Source organism: Sabethes cyaneus, chromosome 2, assembly GCF_943734655.1.
Source record: "Sabethes cyaneus chromosome 2, idSabCyanKW18_F2, whole genome shotgun sequence".
Taxonomy (NCBI): domain Eukaryota; kingdom Metazoa; phylum Arthropoda; class Insecta; order Diptera; family Culicidae; genus Sabethes; species Sabethes cyaneus.
Window position 1 is genome coordinate 239,584,690 of NC_071354.1, and position 17,217 is coordinate 239,601,906.

Consider the following 17,217-nt stretch of genomic DNA (forward strand, 5'->3'; position numbering starts at 1 on the left):
AACAGGAAAAAAAATAAATAAAAAATAAAGCCTACCTCTTTCCTATTCGTTCAAAAGTGAATCCATCTTTTTTCGGTACGCTTCGGTGGATACATTTTTCAACGCTTCGGGATTTCACTCCGGCATAATTTGAACGGAACAGTGGTGGGGTATAATAGTAGCAGCAGCTCTTCAGGGGGCAAAAACGCGCGTCGATGAAAAGAACGAAAAAAAAGAGTCTATAAGTACCCTAACGAAGCGCAACACGATGGCGATGGCTGGCTGGTTGGCTGGACGGAGAACCGAACAGAAAACGCACACCCAAGTGGCGGATGTTCTCTATTTTGGGCTTCCGAATCCTCGCGTATCCTCGAGAACATTGCGGCGTAATATTTTGCAGCAGCAGAAAGAGAGCAAAAAAATAGACACTACTGTTTTAGGCTGAGCCGCTTCGGTATAACAACGCAACGGTACGGGACGGTTGGCGATAAATGGCACCCAGTGGGAAGTATTACGCTGTAAGTGACTGATTGGGGCCTATTCGACGCAGAATGGCTGCTCGGAACGAGATTCGTGCAAAGTGCTTTTATTTTTGCGAATTGGCTTTCGGTGTTCGGTTTCAAGGATGGTAGGAAAAACAAAAAAAAAGCTGGAGTGGTAGCAGTCGAGTGTGAACTTGATACACTACTGGTTCGAAATTGGATCACGAGTACCTAGCCGGCAGCTGGTTCATGACGTCTTTTCGTCATTACGGTACCGACCCGGCGAGTGTAGTGCCCTTAATATTTACGGCTTGATGTTTGCTTCAGATTATACGAATACACCATCTTGACGATAACAAGAGAGAAAAGGGGTCGTAATTTGTATCGTTGTTGGAGAATAAATCATAGCGATTTTATGAGCACGCCACATGTAGTTAAATTGGGCACAATTACCATTAATTATCCTATTACTTGCCCCAGTCCGGTAGGGCAGGACCAGTAGTAGCCGTCCATTCAGGCAATCTGCTGGCTCTTTGTGCTGTTACTATTGGTGTAACAAACGGCACAGAAATTACCCATAGGAATTATGCCGAATAGCTCATAAAAGAGCCACGTGAGGTCTAGCTTGATGAATAATTTTCTTCTTCTAATATGCTATTTAACAGAAGTTTTGGGGATGAGTTCTTCCTGGGTGGTTAGGATATTATTGTCTGGTATTACACCTGTTGATTGGCTCTAAATATTCTAATCCTTAATTTTTCTTCCCCAATTTATTTGCAGGTTTCTTTTCTTTTTGAACAATAATGTCTGCTCCCGAAGGAACTTCAAACGGGTATGTTATTTAAACCTTGTATCTAATTCGCATTGGAACTAATCCCTTCATACATTGCAAAACAATGCTTGCCCCACGTTGTTTGTTGATAGAATGATATTTAGCTGTACACTTCCCTTCTGCCTTGCTTCTCTCGCGCCTATTAGAGCGTAGAGATACGACACTGTACCAACATTTGTACCATATAATACGTGTGTTTGTGTGCTTGTTGAATTTATCGCTACCAATAATCAACTTAATAACCGACGGCCTCCCGCCCGTTTATCGCACCTCCAACCCCAAAAACCAACAAAAAACCAAAAAACAAACCCATCTCGCCCGCAAACACTGACGCATAGTTTTCCTAAATTACCACCCCCGCCGACGGGCAGCACCCAGCCGACCGGCAGCGCCAACAATGCCACCAGCAACCGGCTGCAGCAGACGCAGGCCCAGGTCGACGAGGTGGTCGGCATCATGCGCGTCAACGTGGAGAAAGTGCTCGAGCGGGACCAGAAGCTGTCGGAGCTGGACCATCGGGCCGACGCGCTGCAGCACGGAGCGTCGCAGTTCGAGCAGCAGGCCGGCAAGCTCAAGCGGAAGCAGTGGTGGGCCAACATGAAGATGATGATCATCATGGGCATCATCGGAGTGGTTCTGCTGATTATCATCATCCGTGAGTACTATACTTACTTTGTTACTAAACTAGAACTCTAGAGGCTAAGCTTGCCCCAGTGGGTGTGTGTGTGTTTGTGTGAATAAGCTTTTTATTTCTTGTTTTATTTTCATTTCTGTCACTAACGCCTCACCGGGCGGCTGCTGGCTGTGTTTGCTCGAATGACGAGTGTCTGTCATTAGTGGATGTAATGTTGTGCTGCTCGATGGGCTTTTTTTTGTTGTTCAGAAAAAATACCCTAACAGAGGCAAAAGAGACGACGCTTTTTAATTAGATGCATGTAGCAACTAATGAATTCGCCCTGATTTTTTTTCTCTCTGTAGCTTAGTAACACTGTCGGCAGTTAGTTGCCAGGCACGGTGTGCGAAAGGTGTATGCAGAAATACTCTTTTATTACGTTAAAACGCTTTTCCTCTTGCTAGGGAAAAGGTGAAAAAGGCATAGCATTCGTCGTTAGTGTCAACAGTTTTTCCCGGTGGCACGAACCTGGACGGGGAGTGTTTGCTTACCCAAGGGAAGAGGGGTTGGAACGTTTGTAGAAATAGTTTCTGGAATTTATGGGAATCCTGAGTTGTCAATTAAGGTAATGTAAACTTTGCTTTTAACCATGGACCTGTATAACTCCAGTATTTAAAATTTTCTTAGTCATTCAGAGATTAAATGATACACTGTACATAGTTGTTGTTTCTGCTTGTGTGATTGATGAATTCACATATTTCTCAAGTCAAACTATAAACTAAAACATAATGTTTTGTATGGCCATTTGAATTTTCCAGTATACTAATGGCATTCAGCAGGGAATGGCGTTTCTACCTACTACCTTACAAAGTATAGCGATTAGACTTCGCAGCATCGAAAGGTAACCAAAGACTGTTTAGCTTTTCGATTTGCTGTGACTGCGTTAAATTTCTGGGTTAAAGTACGGTGGGTAAAAGTATGTTCATAGCTTGGATGCAAATATGAGATTTTGCAGATTGTATTATAAAGTGTTCCGTAAGTGCTTTTGATAATAGTTTGACATTTTCGTTATGTTATCATTGACTATGTTGAAGTGTAGAGTAGTTTTTGTACATTTCTGATTCTTTTTCTGTGAGGTGTCTCCTACAGACACAGTTGAAAAAGGATGTCCAAAATACTTGTCGGTGCCAAGTCCTATAATATGTTTTATGGCTGTGTGAGATTCTTATCCAGATCGCTTGGTAAATATACGATTTGGTAGTCGTTCTTTTCTGTAGATTTTGCTTTTTTATTTTTGAAGATTTTTGATTCTTTAAGTTCTTTGGTCATGAGTAAAAACCAACAGATTTTTTACTGCTATGACTTCGTTTTTTTCCTTGCAGGTGTAGCTATAAAGTACGCATCATGATCTCATTAATCTCAAACTGCTTGATTGATATTATTGCTGACGTTGTTAAACACATCTATTTATTTTGTTATGCCTGCTCTTTTACTGATTTGATTTCCAACAATTCACACTTTAAAGTAATTATTCGTTCGTCGAACGCTTCATCCAATAAATGAATTGTGCGCGCGGTGTGGCATGTTGCACCGTCTTGTTGAAACCACAGTCTCAGCACATTATGGGCACTCAATTGCAGTTTTGCTTATTGCTGTATCTATTTAACTAAAAGCCTTCCAGTTTGCATAGAGGTACGACGCTGGTCTAACAAGCCAGTCATCTTCGTTTATTCGAATCTCGGCTGGAGGGGTTGTTAGAGTCAATAAGGATCGTGACACTAACCCTGCAATTGTCCTGTACTCTAACAGCTGACTGCGAAGTATGCGATAACAGAATGTAGCACGTAGGCTCTGGTTTGCTTAAAAGCAACCGATTTTGTGCTCACACTTTTTTTATCGGTCATTCGATGCCCCTTTATTGAATTAAATCAAGAAATATTTCTTCTTCTTGGACTTTGTTAAACATCACTATTTTGAAGTTTGATGGAAATTGATATATTTTTCTTAATGTTTTTTGAAACGATGGTTCTACAATTGATGAAGGGACGGTAGGGAAAGAAATGAAAATTTTTTTGGTGAAGGTGGAGAAGAGCGGAAAGGAAGAGGGGGGGGGGGGGGGGTATTGGTAGCTATGCTTGACAAGTAGTCATTTTGACTCCTACCTTTTGTCCAATACTGGAAGGTGCATGAGTCGAACCAAGCTGGAATCTGAGATTACAACCGGATTCGAACCCACAACACCCGCCAGCGACCACCCCGCTTTTGTCAACCCCCTGTACTGATTTACTTATGTCAAGAAACATGTACGCTAAGTTTAATCAAGAACAGTCAAGGCCTTCCGGAGTTATGGCGCAACTCGTTTACTTTTATATACTTAAATATGTTAAAACCACACATATTCAAAGTTGATTTATTTGAGATAGAAAAAAATCCACTCTCCAATTTTTTGATATTATGCACAAAAAATCACGATCTTTCAAACGCAATCAACCGATTTTAATTCTGCTTGCACCTTTCTGAGATACTAACATTTGAAAACGGCCTGTTTTTATCATAAAATTTAATATAAGTGTAGAAGTAAAATAGATAGCCAATTTCTTTTTTCACCAAAAGTTGCGTCTTATTGAGCTTCAAAAGTCATCTGAAGAAATGTTTTGCGAAAAATGCAAAATAAAAAAGTTATGGAGAAAAATCGCAAAATAGCAGGGTCACCCTAACTTGACTCAGGAAAATCGCCCTAATATGGAAACGGTTCGAGATAGAAGGATTTTGTCTTCTACAATATTACTCAAAATATTTCAAGCTATGAAATTGCTGCAGCGAATATCGCTCTATCTTGTTTCGTTTGGAAGATAATTTCTGGATCTTGGTTAATTTAAGGGTCACCCTAAAATAGCTCATGCCAAAAAAAGCGCCATCCTAAATCAAGATTTTGTTGCTAAGACGTAAATAGTCTAAAATCAACAACAAAATAACTACTGAGTAAACAATTTTTTCCACCTAATTTGGCTTTCTGGACCATAGTGCATTGATGGCGTTGCCAATTCCAGGCAATCAACAGCTATTTCTATGGCTTCCTGACAACAGCAATTGATACGTATTTCTTCAACTTTTATCAAAAGACGAGAAGAAGAGCACAGGCTGATCAAAATTCTTTTGACGAAGCAATTTCGTGGTGTACAGCGTCTAGCCAAAAGATCGCCAGAAAAAGATTCCAGGACACCGATGCCGCGTGAATGTTTGAGTCCCTATTCCTCCCCAGGTCGCTAATAGGTTTACTCGAAAATCTGGCAAACACGAATAAATGTTTGGGCAAAATCTGGCGATCAATTTGACCGGAGGGAGGAACTTTTTCGGGAAACGTCTTGCCTGTTTCGTTCAACGCAGATACAAAATGTTGTCTGCAATTAGGAGTGATGACAGGACGAAGAAACATAAATCTGACAAAAATCTTGGATATTACCAAATATCTGCACGATTTAACCATGGGTTAAAACCATGGGTATAAACGTCCTATTTGTTTTGCTAACACGACTGAAATGCACTCTGTTGATACTCATTTGTGTACAGCTTGCTTTTTTCATTGGGCTCGATTACTTTACCCTTCCCTTGTATTACGTGTGTGTTATTTCCTGTATGATATAAGTGACCGTAATAAGAATATTATAGAATTGTTAAGTTGAATAAGTATCATGTATCTCTAGGTGAGCGAATCTCGATGGATATTGTCTCTAAAATATATGCACTATTCAGTTGTTGACAAACTCTGTTTTGGGAAAATCGCCAAGAGAATACTATTTGCAAACATTTTGGTGTTCTTTACCAGACCAGATAAGCCATTTTATCGCCTATTTGACATAAGCGGAGATTTCGCAAAAAGAAATATGATTTTACCAACTGCGACATCTAAAGGGACAGTTTCGAATTTAACCGATCATTTTCAAATTCGTCTTGTCTAGACTCACAACTTTGTCAAAAACCGCAACCTTCTATAGTATCATGGTCATGAGATATCATCATAAGATTATAATTTGGCAACTTGCGCCACCTAGTGAAACAGTTTCGAACTTTGTTATGCATTGCCAAATGCATCTTGTTCGAAGAAATAATTTTGTAGAACACAGTAGCATTCTTTCTCGTCACGAATCTGAGATATTCCAAAAAAATTAAAAAGGCTCGTTATAAGCGCCATCTATCGTATCAATTCCGAAATTTGTTGCCCGCAGCAGATTGATCTCGTCCAAATAAACAACTTTGCCAAAGACAGCAACCTTCTATCTCTTCTCAGTCCCGAGATATTAGAGAATCTAGTATCGAGATTCCAGAATCATTTAATTTGGTCGCCATTTACGCCATCTAGCGAATCAGTTCCGAACTTCGAACTTTATTTTCCGTTTCTAGATGCATCTTAACTAGATAAACAACTTGCTCGAAAACCGCTACCGAAAACTTACCAGTCCTGAGATATAGGCAGTATTATTCGCCGTGTACTCTACTTAGTACACGACGCGATCGATTACGTAACATTTTTTAGCGCGACCGCTCTAGGGTTAAGTGTAGTTCAGATGCCAATAACGTTAGCGAAGTTGAGCTTGCTTCTAACAAGACTACAGAACAGGAGTGGTAGCTCGAACAACGCGACGATCAAAAAGTGGTAATAGAGTCTCTTTCAGTTTTATCTTTTGAATGGTTTTCGCAGATAAATGAATAACAATAATTTGAGCAGAACGCTCGCTTGCTTTCGCCTAATATATGCTGTCGTGTACACTCAAGTCTTTTTTTTACACGGGGGATACGTGCCCGCCGTTAGAAAACCACGTAATTAAAAAAATGTTGTAAAAAACGCGTTTATTCCAAAATCGTCATAAAATAAACCGTGTTAATTCAAAAATTGACGTAAAAAAAACCGCGTTAATTCAAAATCATCGAAAAAACCGCTCGAAATTAAAAATCGCTGAAGAGACCGCGTAATTCATTTATTTATTTTATTTATTTCGTCAGCCGATGTAGACTAGTATAATAGTATAGTATGATATAATTCGAAAAATGATTTAAAAAAACCGCGTTAATTCAAAAATCGCATACCTTGGTATGATTGGCGAACAGACGATCAAAACAAAATCGTAAAAATGCTTAACGCCCACAACGCGCTATATCGATCAGTGCATGATCGATTGCGTCATATGCAACACTGACGTCACCGCTTCCGCACGGTAACAGCGTTTGAAATTATTGTTGGCAAGTCTCTGATTATGAATCAGGTTATTGTTCTATGAAAAATGCTTAGTGCATGGGAAACTTCTATGTGGGAAAGGAATTAGGGATTTATTGGGAGCCAAATCGCAATTCGAGACGCGATCTGCGTGATAAGCGTCTGTCAATTAATGGAATGCATTGTGCAACAGAGTAGTTTAACAACTTTATGGATTTTATGAATCTAGGGATTTTATGATACGAGTTTTATCGAATGAGATGAATGATGGAGTACGATTAGTTATAATGTTCTGTTTATATTACAGATTAATTTTAATATTTTGTTTGTACTACAGTTCGAATCTCGGCTATGCGGTACTGCTAGATTAGAGTCAGTAGGATTGTTGCACTATAGCCCCGTGACTGTCCTGTACTCTAATAGCCGGCTGTGAAGTCTGTCGATAAAGTAGGGTCAAGTCTTAAGAAAGACATTTAAGTCCTAGGCTTTTTTTGTGATTTCTCTTACGAACTTGTTTAATTGCTAATTTTCGGCCTGATTTTTCAGGTATCAGACAGTGGCCCCAAAGCTTTGTATTTTGACCTCGATGACTGCTCCCTGATCACGTTATCAATGTGTCTAGTGATGAGCAGCGGTCGAATGTTACCCTTAGATCACGAATAAATTCGGAACGTGGCACAATTTCGGTGATCACGGAAATAACTTTTTAGCACTAATAACTCAGCATTTGTTCTTATTTACTTTCAATCCACGATTTACGCCAGTAAGTTCCAAGGGGAGCTGCAATATCAGGCAATTTTGTTTAGAACAAAACTTTCGTATCGTCTGTGTAAAGTAAAATAGCTGTACGGGGATAGGTTTAGGCAGTTTGTCTACTAGAATCAGCAATTGTTCTAAGTGACTACCTTGTGGTACTCCTAAGCGCATTAGAGGCCATCCAGAGATACCACTTTTTATCTTATTTCAAATTTTACAAAACTGAAATGCGTGGCGCTAAATTTTGTTTTCAACTTGATTTATGCAGTATTTATTATTTTTTACGTGAAAGGAAGCTCCAGTCTGAAGGCCCCGACACAATTGCGTTGCGGAAATTTGAGTTTTTCCATGGAGTGTATGTCAAATTTCCGCAGTGTATGCATGCAAGGTGCCTCCCAGTTGGCCCCGAGGTATGATGCTGGCCTAGTAAGTCAGTCGTCGTATGTTCGAATTTCGGCTGAGAGAGTCTGTTAGAGTCAATAGGATCGTAGCAATTGGTCCTGCAATCGTCCTGTACTCCTTTAACAGCTAACTGCGAAGTCTGTCGTATAAAAACAGAAGGTCAATTTTCGATAACGAAATGTAGCACCTAGGCTTTGCTTTTTTTGCTTTTTTATGCATGCAAGGTGTTAGGAGTTAGGTCCGTATGCAAGATGTTAGGATCTTATTTCTTTTCTTCATAGTTACACATTGTCTACTGCGAATTATTATCGACTGCAAGAAAGTCCGTTTCAGCTTGACTTTCGCTTGACGATTCTTCTCTGTCCAGAGTATCTTTAACTAACCAGAGCACCTCAGCTTGGCCCTCCTAAAAAGGTAAGGGGTCCTAATTCATCATAGAAAAAATTCTCGTCTCCAAAAACCTTCACATGCCTAATTTGGTTCCATTTGTTTGATTAGTTTTCGAGTTATGAAGAAATTTGTATTTCATTTGTATGGTAGCCCCCCCTCTTAAAGGGGAAAGGAGTCATAATTCCCCTTCTAAAGAGGCGAGGGGTCTCCATTCACCATAGAAAAAATTCTTGTCTCCAAAAACACCCACATGCCAAATTTTGTTCCATTTGCTTGATTAGTTCTCGAGTTATAAAGAAATTTCCTTTAAAAGAAAACTTGTCCATGTGGACATTTTCCATACCCCCTCCCCCCCCCCCTTCCGTGGACAAGCGTGGACATTTTTATAACCCCCACCGCCCTCTAAACTGTCCACGTGGTATATGGATGGACCCTATATGTGGGCACGGTTTGTTGCCACGATTTTTACAAAATGTACCTACTCTAGTTTAAACCTCCCGATGTGTCTCCCAGGTATAGCATTAGTCTAGCAAGCTGGTCTATTAGAGTCACTAGCACTAGCGCTATTACTGTCCTGTACTCTAACTAAAGTCTTCAAGGGTCTCAAAGAATCTATTAGTACTAACTGCATTAAATGCTTCTCCTTAGGGAGTGAAGCCGCAAGGTTACCGAGTCTGCTTTGACAAGCGCATGATCGTGGGTTCGAATCTTAGTAGAATCACATCAATGTCAAGTGACTTTAGCATGGGTTTATTCTCAGTCCAAATCACAAATTATTGCCAAAGCTGATTTAGGAATCTATTTATTTCATAATATATCAGGAACATCGGATCTTTTGACATCAAAGTCGCAAATATGAGGCCAGTTGGTGTTTTACCTCGTTAGTAATAATGGGCAGTTTCTTGATACCGAAAGTTGTCTCAATAAACATGGTGCTACAAGATTGCTGCTCCGCAATGCTTGCTCTGCAAGAAGCATAACATCCAACGCTTACTCTACTGACGAAAACGTACAAACAACCGCTGGTACTGTGTATGCATATATTCTGCTATGTCCTACACACTTGCGAGCGCACAGCCTCTTAGCGTCTTCCTGTACAGCCCGCTCACAAGGCAAGCCAATGGCAAACAGCTCGTGAGCGCAAGCGACACAATAAGATGTTGTATGAATACAGATTTTTACAAACGCGGGCCCTCGTGAGGTATGCAGTATCAACTGCTGGATTTGCAATGACGAGCGAGAAGCGTGCTCTATAACTAGCACTACAAGTGTCTCATATTTAACCTTTTCAAATTCGGCCCTGCTGAGGCGGTACAGCCCAATGATGAACGAAATCAAAAGAAAATGAGTGCGCCAAGCCTGATCGAAGGTTAAACTGTAAAATAACAGTGAATCGACAGAATTCTCAACAGTCACAGGGTTTGTCCAAGCAACATTCAAAACGTTTATTGGTCGTATGAAGTCCGCATTTCTGCCACTGGTCATTGATATTCATCACTGTCTTGATTACCAGTTGAGAGACAAAATGCTCCCCGAAAAAGCCATATGCCCTCCCGATAACTGAAAGAATTTTAAAAGAACTAAAGTTCTGTCAGGTCACGAACAGAACTCGAGAAGGTTATTTCGCCTCAAAATGAGTCTATTTGAGCATTAATGTGACGCTACCGCATAAATTGTATGCTACCGTTTATTAGTTCCGACTGTTTAACCGTTATGTGTTCGGCTGGGTACCCGGGTACCTTTTGAGACTTTACAGCCTCGAAAAACAAGGTTTACGACAACTCAGCCAGCTAAAACTCGTAGAATGCTCCTAACTAGTGGGAATAAACCATTTGTCAACAACAGATTGCCTGTAGCAGCAGAGGGGGGTCGAAGGGGGGGCCTTCGAATTTTTTTACCCCGTAAGTGTTCGGATGGGTACCCGGGTACCCACCGAAATGAAATGCTTCTAACTTTATCAATTCTTGACCGATTTTGGATCTTGAACCGTCAAAAGATTGGAAAATTTGTCTATTTTTAGAGCATGAGACTTACCAAGCCTGGGATCACGTCTGGTTCCCGTAAATCCGGATCTCCGGGACCATGTTCCGGATCTAAAACAAATGTGTACAATTGTCAATAAAACCACACAATATTGGTATCAAAATTCATGAAATCACTCCAGGAGTTAATTTTTATCCATTTTGAGTCCATTCAACTCATAGTCTTCGGAATGGCCACTCCGGTGCAAATTCCTGTGGGGCCTTACGGGACCGCTAACATATTTGGATAGAAAACCCTAGCAATTTGTATATCAAAATTCACGAAATCACTCCAGGAGTTGAGTTTTATCCATTTTAAGTTCATTTGATAAGCTGTCCCCGGAATGGCCACTCCGGAGCAGGTTCCTGTGGAGCCCTATGAGACCATTAACATGTTTGGATAGAAACCCCAGCAATATGTATGTCAAACTTCATGAAATCACTCCAGGAGTTGATTTTTATCCACTTTGAGTCCATTTGATGAGTTGTCTCCAGAATGGCCATTGCAGAGCAGATTCCCGTGGGGTCCTATGAGGCCACTAGCATGTTTGGATAGAAACCCTAGCAATATGTATGTCAAAATTCATGAAATCACGCCAGGAGTTCATTTTTGTCCATTTCGAGTCCATCTGACAAGTTGTCCCCGTAGTGGCCATTCTGAGGACAACTCATCAAATGGACTCAAAGTGAATAAAAATCAACTTCTGAAGTGGTTTCATGAAGTTTGACATACATATCGCTGGGGTTTCTATCCAAACATGTTACTGGTCTCATAAGGCTCCACAGGAACCTGTTGCGGAATGGCCATTCCGAGGACATGTCATCAACTGAACTCAAAAAGGGTAAATTTCAATTCCTGGAGTGATTTCACGAATTTTGATATACATATTGCTAGGGTTTCTATCCAAACATGTTACTGGTCTCATACAGCCCCACAGGAACCAGCTGCGGAATGGCCATTCCGGGGACAGCTTATCAAATGAACTCAAAATGGATAAACCTCAACTCCTGGAGTGATTTCACGAATTTTGATATACATATTGCTAGGGTTTCTATCCAAACATGTTACTGGTCTCATAAGGCTCCACAGGAACCTGCTCCGGAATGGCCATTCCGAAGACAACTCGTTAAATGGACTCAAAATGGACAAACATAAACTCCTGGAGTGATTTCATGAATTTTGATACCAATATTGTGTGGTTTTATTGACAATTGTACACATTTGTTTTGGATCCGGAACATGGTCCCGGAGATCCGGATTTATGGGAACTAGACGTGGTCCCAGGCTTGGTTAGTCTCATGCTCTAAAAATAGACAAATTTTCCAATCTTTTGACGGTTCAAGATCCAAAATCGGTCAAGAATTGATAAAGTTAGAAGCATTTCATTTCGGTGGGTACCCGGGTACCTATCCGAACACTTATGGGTGTTAAATTTCCCGTACACATAACGGTTAAATATATTAAATGGTAGTTCTGAAAAGGTCTGTTTTGGTTTTCACCTTGCTAAATGATGGCATCTGAGTATGGATCAACATAACAAGCATTTCACTAAACCGTTCTGCAAACCATTCCGGCGAGCTATTCCGAGATGATTGATATTTTTCGATTATTCAACAGATTGAAATTTTAACGTAGGACTACGTCTTATGGCAAAGTTGCGTGTTACTTTGTATCAGTGAGTTGCTTGCAATTCTTTACAAAGTCTTAATTCAAGTCAAGTATACAAATAGCTAAAGAAACTGACTAAAGAAATGACATTGGAGCTCAGTCGCTCGCGACCTTTAACAAAGTTTCTTTGACAAATAGCGGTAAAGTAGAGTATCGAAAGGAACTAGTAAGATTCATAGGACGTTAGCTAATTGATATTTTAACTGGCTGTCCACATGTTAGTTGAAAGACAATTATACTTCAAATCAATCTATCACAATGAACGGTGCTATCAATTATTTTCGTGGAAATTGACGAATGCGAATTAGTGTTGTAAATGATAACCCGGAACAGTTTTTTTTCGGTTTAACCGTAGTTATAAGCAAGCTTCTTAAGTAAGTGACCTTCGTCAACTGCATACCAGTTTGAAGCCAGTTACTTAAACTTGCCTAGTGCTACAAGTCACCCAAAAATTGTCAAAATGCTGAATCATCGCCAATCATTCAGTTCAAGAAAATTCAATTTTATCTGCAGTTATATCAGTGGCCGTAGTTTGGCCTCAAGGGATTATCAATTGTGCTGGCATTAGTATTCCCTGTCAAATATTCCCACAGATAGAAATCAGGTGACGTTGCTATTTTCCATTGCCATTGTTTTGCAGATTGTGTGGCATGTAGCTCCATCTTCCTGAAACCAGTAGTCGTCCATTTTAATTTCTGCCATCTCATTAGCCAAATAGTGGAAGGCTCTCACTTCTAAACCTTGGTGTTACCAAAAAGTTATTTTCGCCACTATTCATTGAATAATCGTGACGAATATTTACTATCTTTATTTGGAAATAACAATTCCACAATTCACATTGGTTCCATGGTAAAATTGTATTGAAGAAATGACGTCGATGTTATGTTTAACTGTAAAATCATTCCAGCTTATCGCCATTTAACACAAAATAAATCATAATCATAATCATAAATTATAATCAAAAAATAGATGCCTAATAATGTGATTCTGCTAAAAGAATTCAAATTAACACTTTGTTTTGCGTAACACTTCGGAGGTTTATCCTTCAATTAAATCATCTAATTAAGCTGAATCGTGTTCTTTTCGGCACTTCAGTCCTAGTCGCCCATTCTGGTACGTAACAACGTAACCGAATACCACTCAATCAGTGACCATTTACACATTTTTACTGGATAAAACGTTTTTTTTTGCTCCTCTGGTTCAACAACCCGTTACGAAAGGACTGGCTGTCGTCTCCCCGTTTTTTTGCTCCCCATTCTCCCGCAGCAGTCGGCAGATTCTTTGTGTCTATGTGGCGCATCGCTTGTTTGTCACTCCACGCTCCCACCACGCACCACCGCCCGCGCGCTGCATGTAAGATTAATTTACATTTTAATTAATTTGAAATTTTCCAACCTCCTCTACTGCACTGCTTTGTTCTGCCGGCTTTGTTTTGCTGTTCGTTCCAACGCAACGCAACGTTAAGCTCGAATTTTTTGCTTCACTGATTTGTTGTAAACTGAAACTCGAATAGCCCAGCTGCTGCTGCAGCCCCGGCGTTACGTTGACTACGAACGATTTTTTTTAAATAGTGGAAGGAAATTTTACACAATTATAGTCCATGTGTTGGGCTAATAAACTTCTACGAATAATTGTTACGGTAACAAGGAGTAGGATTGAATTGCCAATTTTATATAACCAACCTTATTATCGATTCTAGATCAATGAACCTCTTGAAGGATCTGAAAAGAAAGATTGTGCTAACCCTTTCATAAATCATCCATTGACTTCCCTCTCCGTCACTACTTGTATACATGTATTGATTGGTTTGGTTGCACTTCGACAATGCCAGCAGCACAACTGCCAGCCTCACCAATTTTGCCATCCTGCGGGGAGCAACTTGTTTTTCCGTTGTTTTTTGTTCAGTGCTATCGATTCGGCTGATTTTCTTGTTTTCCGAGTAGAGCAGGTAGTGGGCCCTCTGGGCCCATATCTACCGGTTCTACCGGTGCTAACTGCTCCGAACTGTACGGAAAGTTTCGATGATTGCTTTTAGGTACCAATGAATGTGCACATGCACATTCAGATCCTTACAGTTCGCTCGCAAGCAATTTTCTCTTCCTCGGTGAAGTTGGCGAATTTCAACTTGAATCGATTGTGGCTTGTTTCCTTGTTGGTCGTATTTTTTCTGATAAGTTTGGTTTTTTGTTTTCTTTTGTGTTTCGGCATTATACAAAGCCGAGTGATTTTGCACCCATCGTCAATTGAAGGCAACTACATTTTTGAATGTTAGTTATGGAAAAGTTGATTTGAGTCGTTGTGAAAAACTTGTTGAATTCGAGTTTTTTTTTGAGAACTAAACAATTTTCACCATTGCTAATTCATGAGAAATCGGAGTTGATTACAAAAACGTTCGAGCTGTTTACCTAAGAATTCCAAACAGAATCATTCTGTTTGAATTGATTTTTTGAATAAGTTTGTTCGAAACTACGGGTTATTTTTCCCTCTAGTTTTCGCCACTTTGCGGGACGAGTTGTACTGCAGTTAGTTTTGTTTATTACCATCTTTAGTTTAAATTGATTTGAATGGTTGGGTTGGGACATTATAAAAAATCACTAATTATAACAAACTTTTGGGCATGATTGAACACATTTTAACGCCTTGCTAACTTAATTTTAAGTCAACTTTCGTTTGCACGTTCTTAACCGGTTATGGATGCTGATTCGCTGCTAGTTATAAGAGGAAATGCTGATTAAACATAGTATTAGTTTTTTTGCACTTGGATTGCTGGATTGCTAACGGTAAAAAATAATGCTCAAATCCGTGGATAAGGTGCCTTCCGTTACTTAAGCAACACCGTCAACTGATGATGATTTTATGCTATTTTTCGTCTTTTTTCCAGTTTCAATAATTTACTAGACCTTTTCCAGTAGCAACAACAACGTCCCTCCATACTTCAAACAATAAAATTGTAAACACCAACCAACCTACCTTTTTCGACGATAAAAATCTTCACTCAAATATTTAATATATATTCCGCGCGCTTTGAAAGGCAATTCTAAAGAAGAAAAATCAGACTCATCTATCGCCACGTTCTATCAGCAAACGATAAAGAAGAAGCGACAAAATGTCCCCAGCAAAATAAAAACGTAATCCTTAGTCGTTATCACTCGACACCCGGCCAGGCCGCGCGGTCCGTCGGTAGGCTCTTGTCCTTGTCGTCCGGAGGATAGAAAAGAAGGAGGGACACTGCTTCTGTCACTGTGGTACAAACTTCGAGGAAGCAAGAAGAAGAAAAAAACTCGTTCCTTTGAAGATGATGGCACAAAATCGCGTCACTCTCGAATGTAGGAAATAACGGAAATTCATCTCAGTCCTTCTCCATATCTTTTTTGCCTCGTCTGGGAGCTCCGCTCCGCCGCGAAGATCCTTTCCCCACCCCGCCACCCAGTAGACAGTGGTTTCCTTAGCAAGCAGCTGCAGCGGTAGTTTCGGTCACCGTCTGACGACGTTAAGATTTAGGTCGTACATCACAGTGAGGAGTACATCTTATTCAGAGTAGTTCAGAGTCTGCAATTTCCTGCTTAGTTTGGTGGATGTGGTTAGGGTGCAAGTAAGTAATCCTTGAAGCAGCAAAAAAAACGCACACTTTTTAACGGAGCGTAGGTCAAACTGTTATCCAACTTATCACAATAGATTATATACACACATTCGGGATCGTTAGGAAACCAGAAAGAAAATCTTTGCTTTTTTGTAGACTTTTATGTAATTGTTATATACATATGAGAATAATATTACCGTTTATTATATATTGAAAAAAACTAATTATATGATATCTATGATAACAATAAGCTTTTGTGTTGTCTTGCTGTGCGATTTTGTGAATGTCCCTCTCGCATTGCTTTGTATATATCGCTCGAACATACCCGAAAGCCCATACAAATGTTAAACCATTAAAAACAAAACAAAAAAAATGAGTAAAAGTGCACCTACCTGTTATTCAGAATTCATGGTCCATTGGGGATTTTTCTTTGCTGATACACATGTAGATGTTGTAAAGGTTACCTGTAACGATACATAAAACATTTCCTTTTGAATATTATATAATTTTAGTTATTTCTGACAGATTTAACAGATTCAGTAACTTATTATCAACTGTTTAAAAAATATGGCCATTTTCTAACGTCCTTCTGTTCCAAAGTACTGGATGTGCCAAGAAATTTTGTAAATTGGAAAACATACCTCATGTATGGGGAACTTTTCGTACAACTTTGTAACGACTGGGTACCACAGGGTAGTAATCTGGGACCACTGCTATTTTTTATCTACCTCAATGTAGACGTAGCACAGCGTTACTACAAGCTTTTTGCCATAATTATAATTTGATGATGAGAAAGAAAAATGAAAAATTTCGTTTCGAACGCTAAAACTGATGTGGAAAGCTTCGTCTGGTGACTCATTTCAAATTAAAACACTCAAAAATTGCAAAAATGGTATGAAATTTTGTATTTGAAACAGATAAATTGGGGTTTGCTATCCTCTTTTTGACGCTTGAGGTAGCCTTGTGAAAGGTCCAAATTTGCACCACTTTTTCGAGCATTTCGGATGGTGTTTTACCGATAACCGTAAACGTAATCCCTCCAAATGTGATCACCCAGGGTGTCGATTTCCTGGAAAAACCTGGAAAATCAGGGAATATCAGGGAATTTCGAAATTCAATCAGGGAAATTTTATTCAGTCGGCAATATTGTTTAGCAACTTCGGAATCGAATTAATTTCGGTGTAAAATCTACGCAGCTTGATCGCTTGAATTAAAACTTGTCACTTGCGTGGCGGCGATTTAATCATCTTTCAATTTTGCGTAGATTTTTTTATTTGTTTT

General features: G+C 39.7%; 1 protein-coding gene across 3 annotated transcripts in view; it reads left to right on the forward strand.

Annotated features, from left to right (window-relative positions):
- The window catches only part of LOC128738735 (synaptobrevin), a 54,670-nt gene that overhangs the window by 12,660 nt on the left and 24,793 nt on the right, over window positions 1–17,217 (forward strand). The window contains exons 2-4 of one of the 3 annotated variants that reach the window (XM_053834078.1): window positions 1,242–1,293; window positions 1,632–1,948; window positions 15,238–16,180. In XM_053834078.1, coding sequence (XP_053690053.1) covers window positions 1,265–1,293; window positions 1,632–1,948; window positions 15,238–15,254 — 363 coding nt within the window. In that variant the 5' untranslated portion in view covers window positions 1,242–1,264 and the 3' untranslated portion in view covers window positions 15,255–16,180. Of the gene's footprint in view, window positions 1–1,241; window positions 1,294–1,631; window positions 1,949–15,237; window positions 16,181–17,217 lie in introns of those variants that run through there. The other 2 variants (XM_053834077.1, XM_053834079.1) reach the window with 2 other exon arrangements.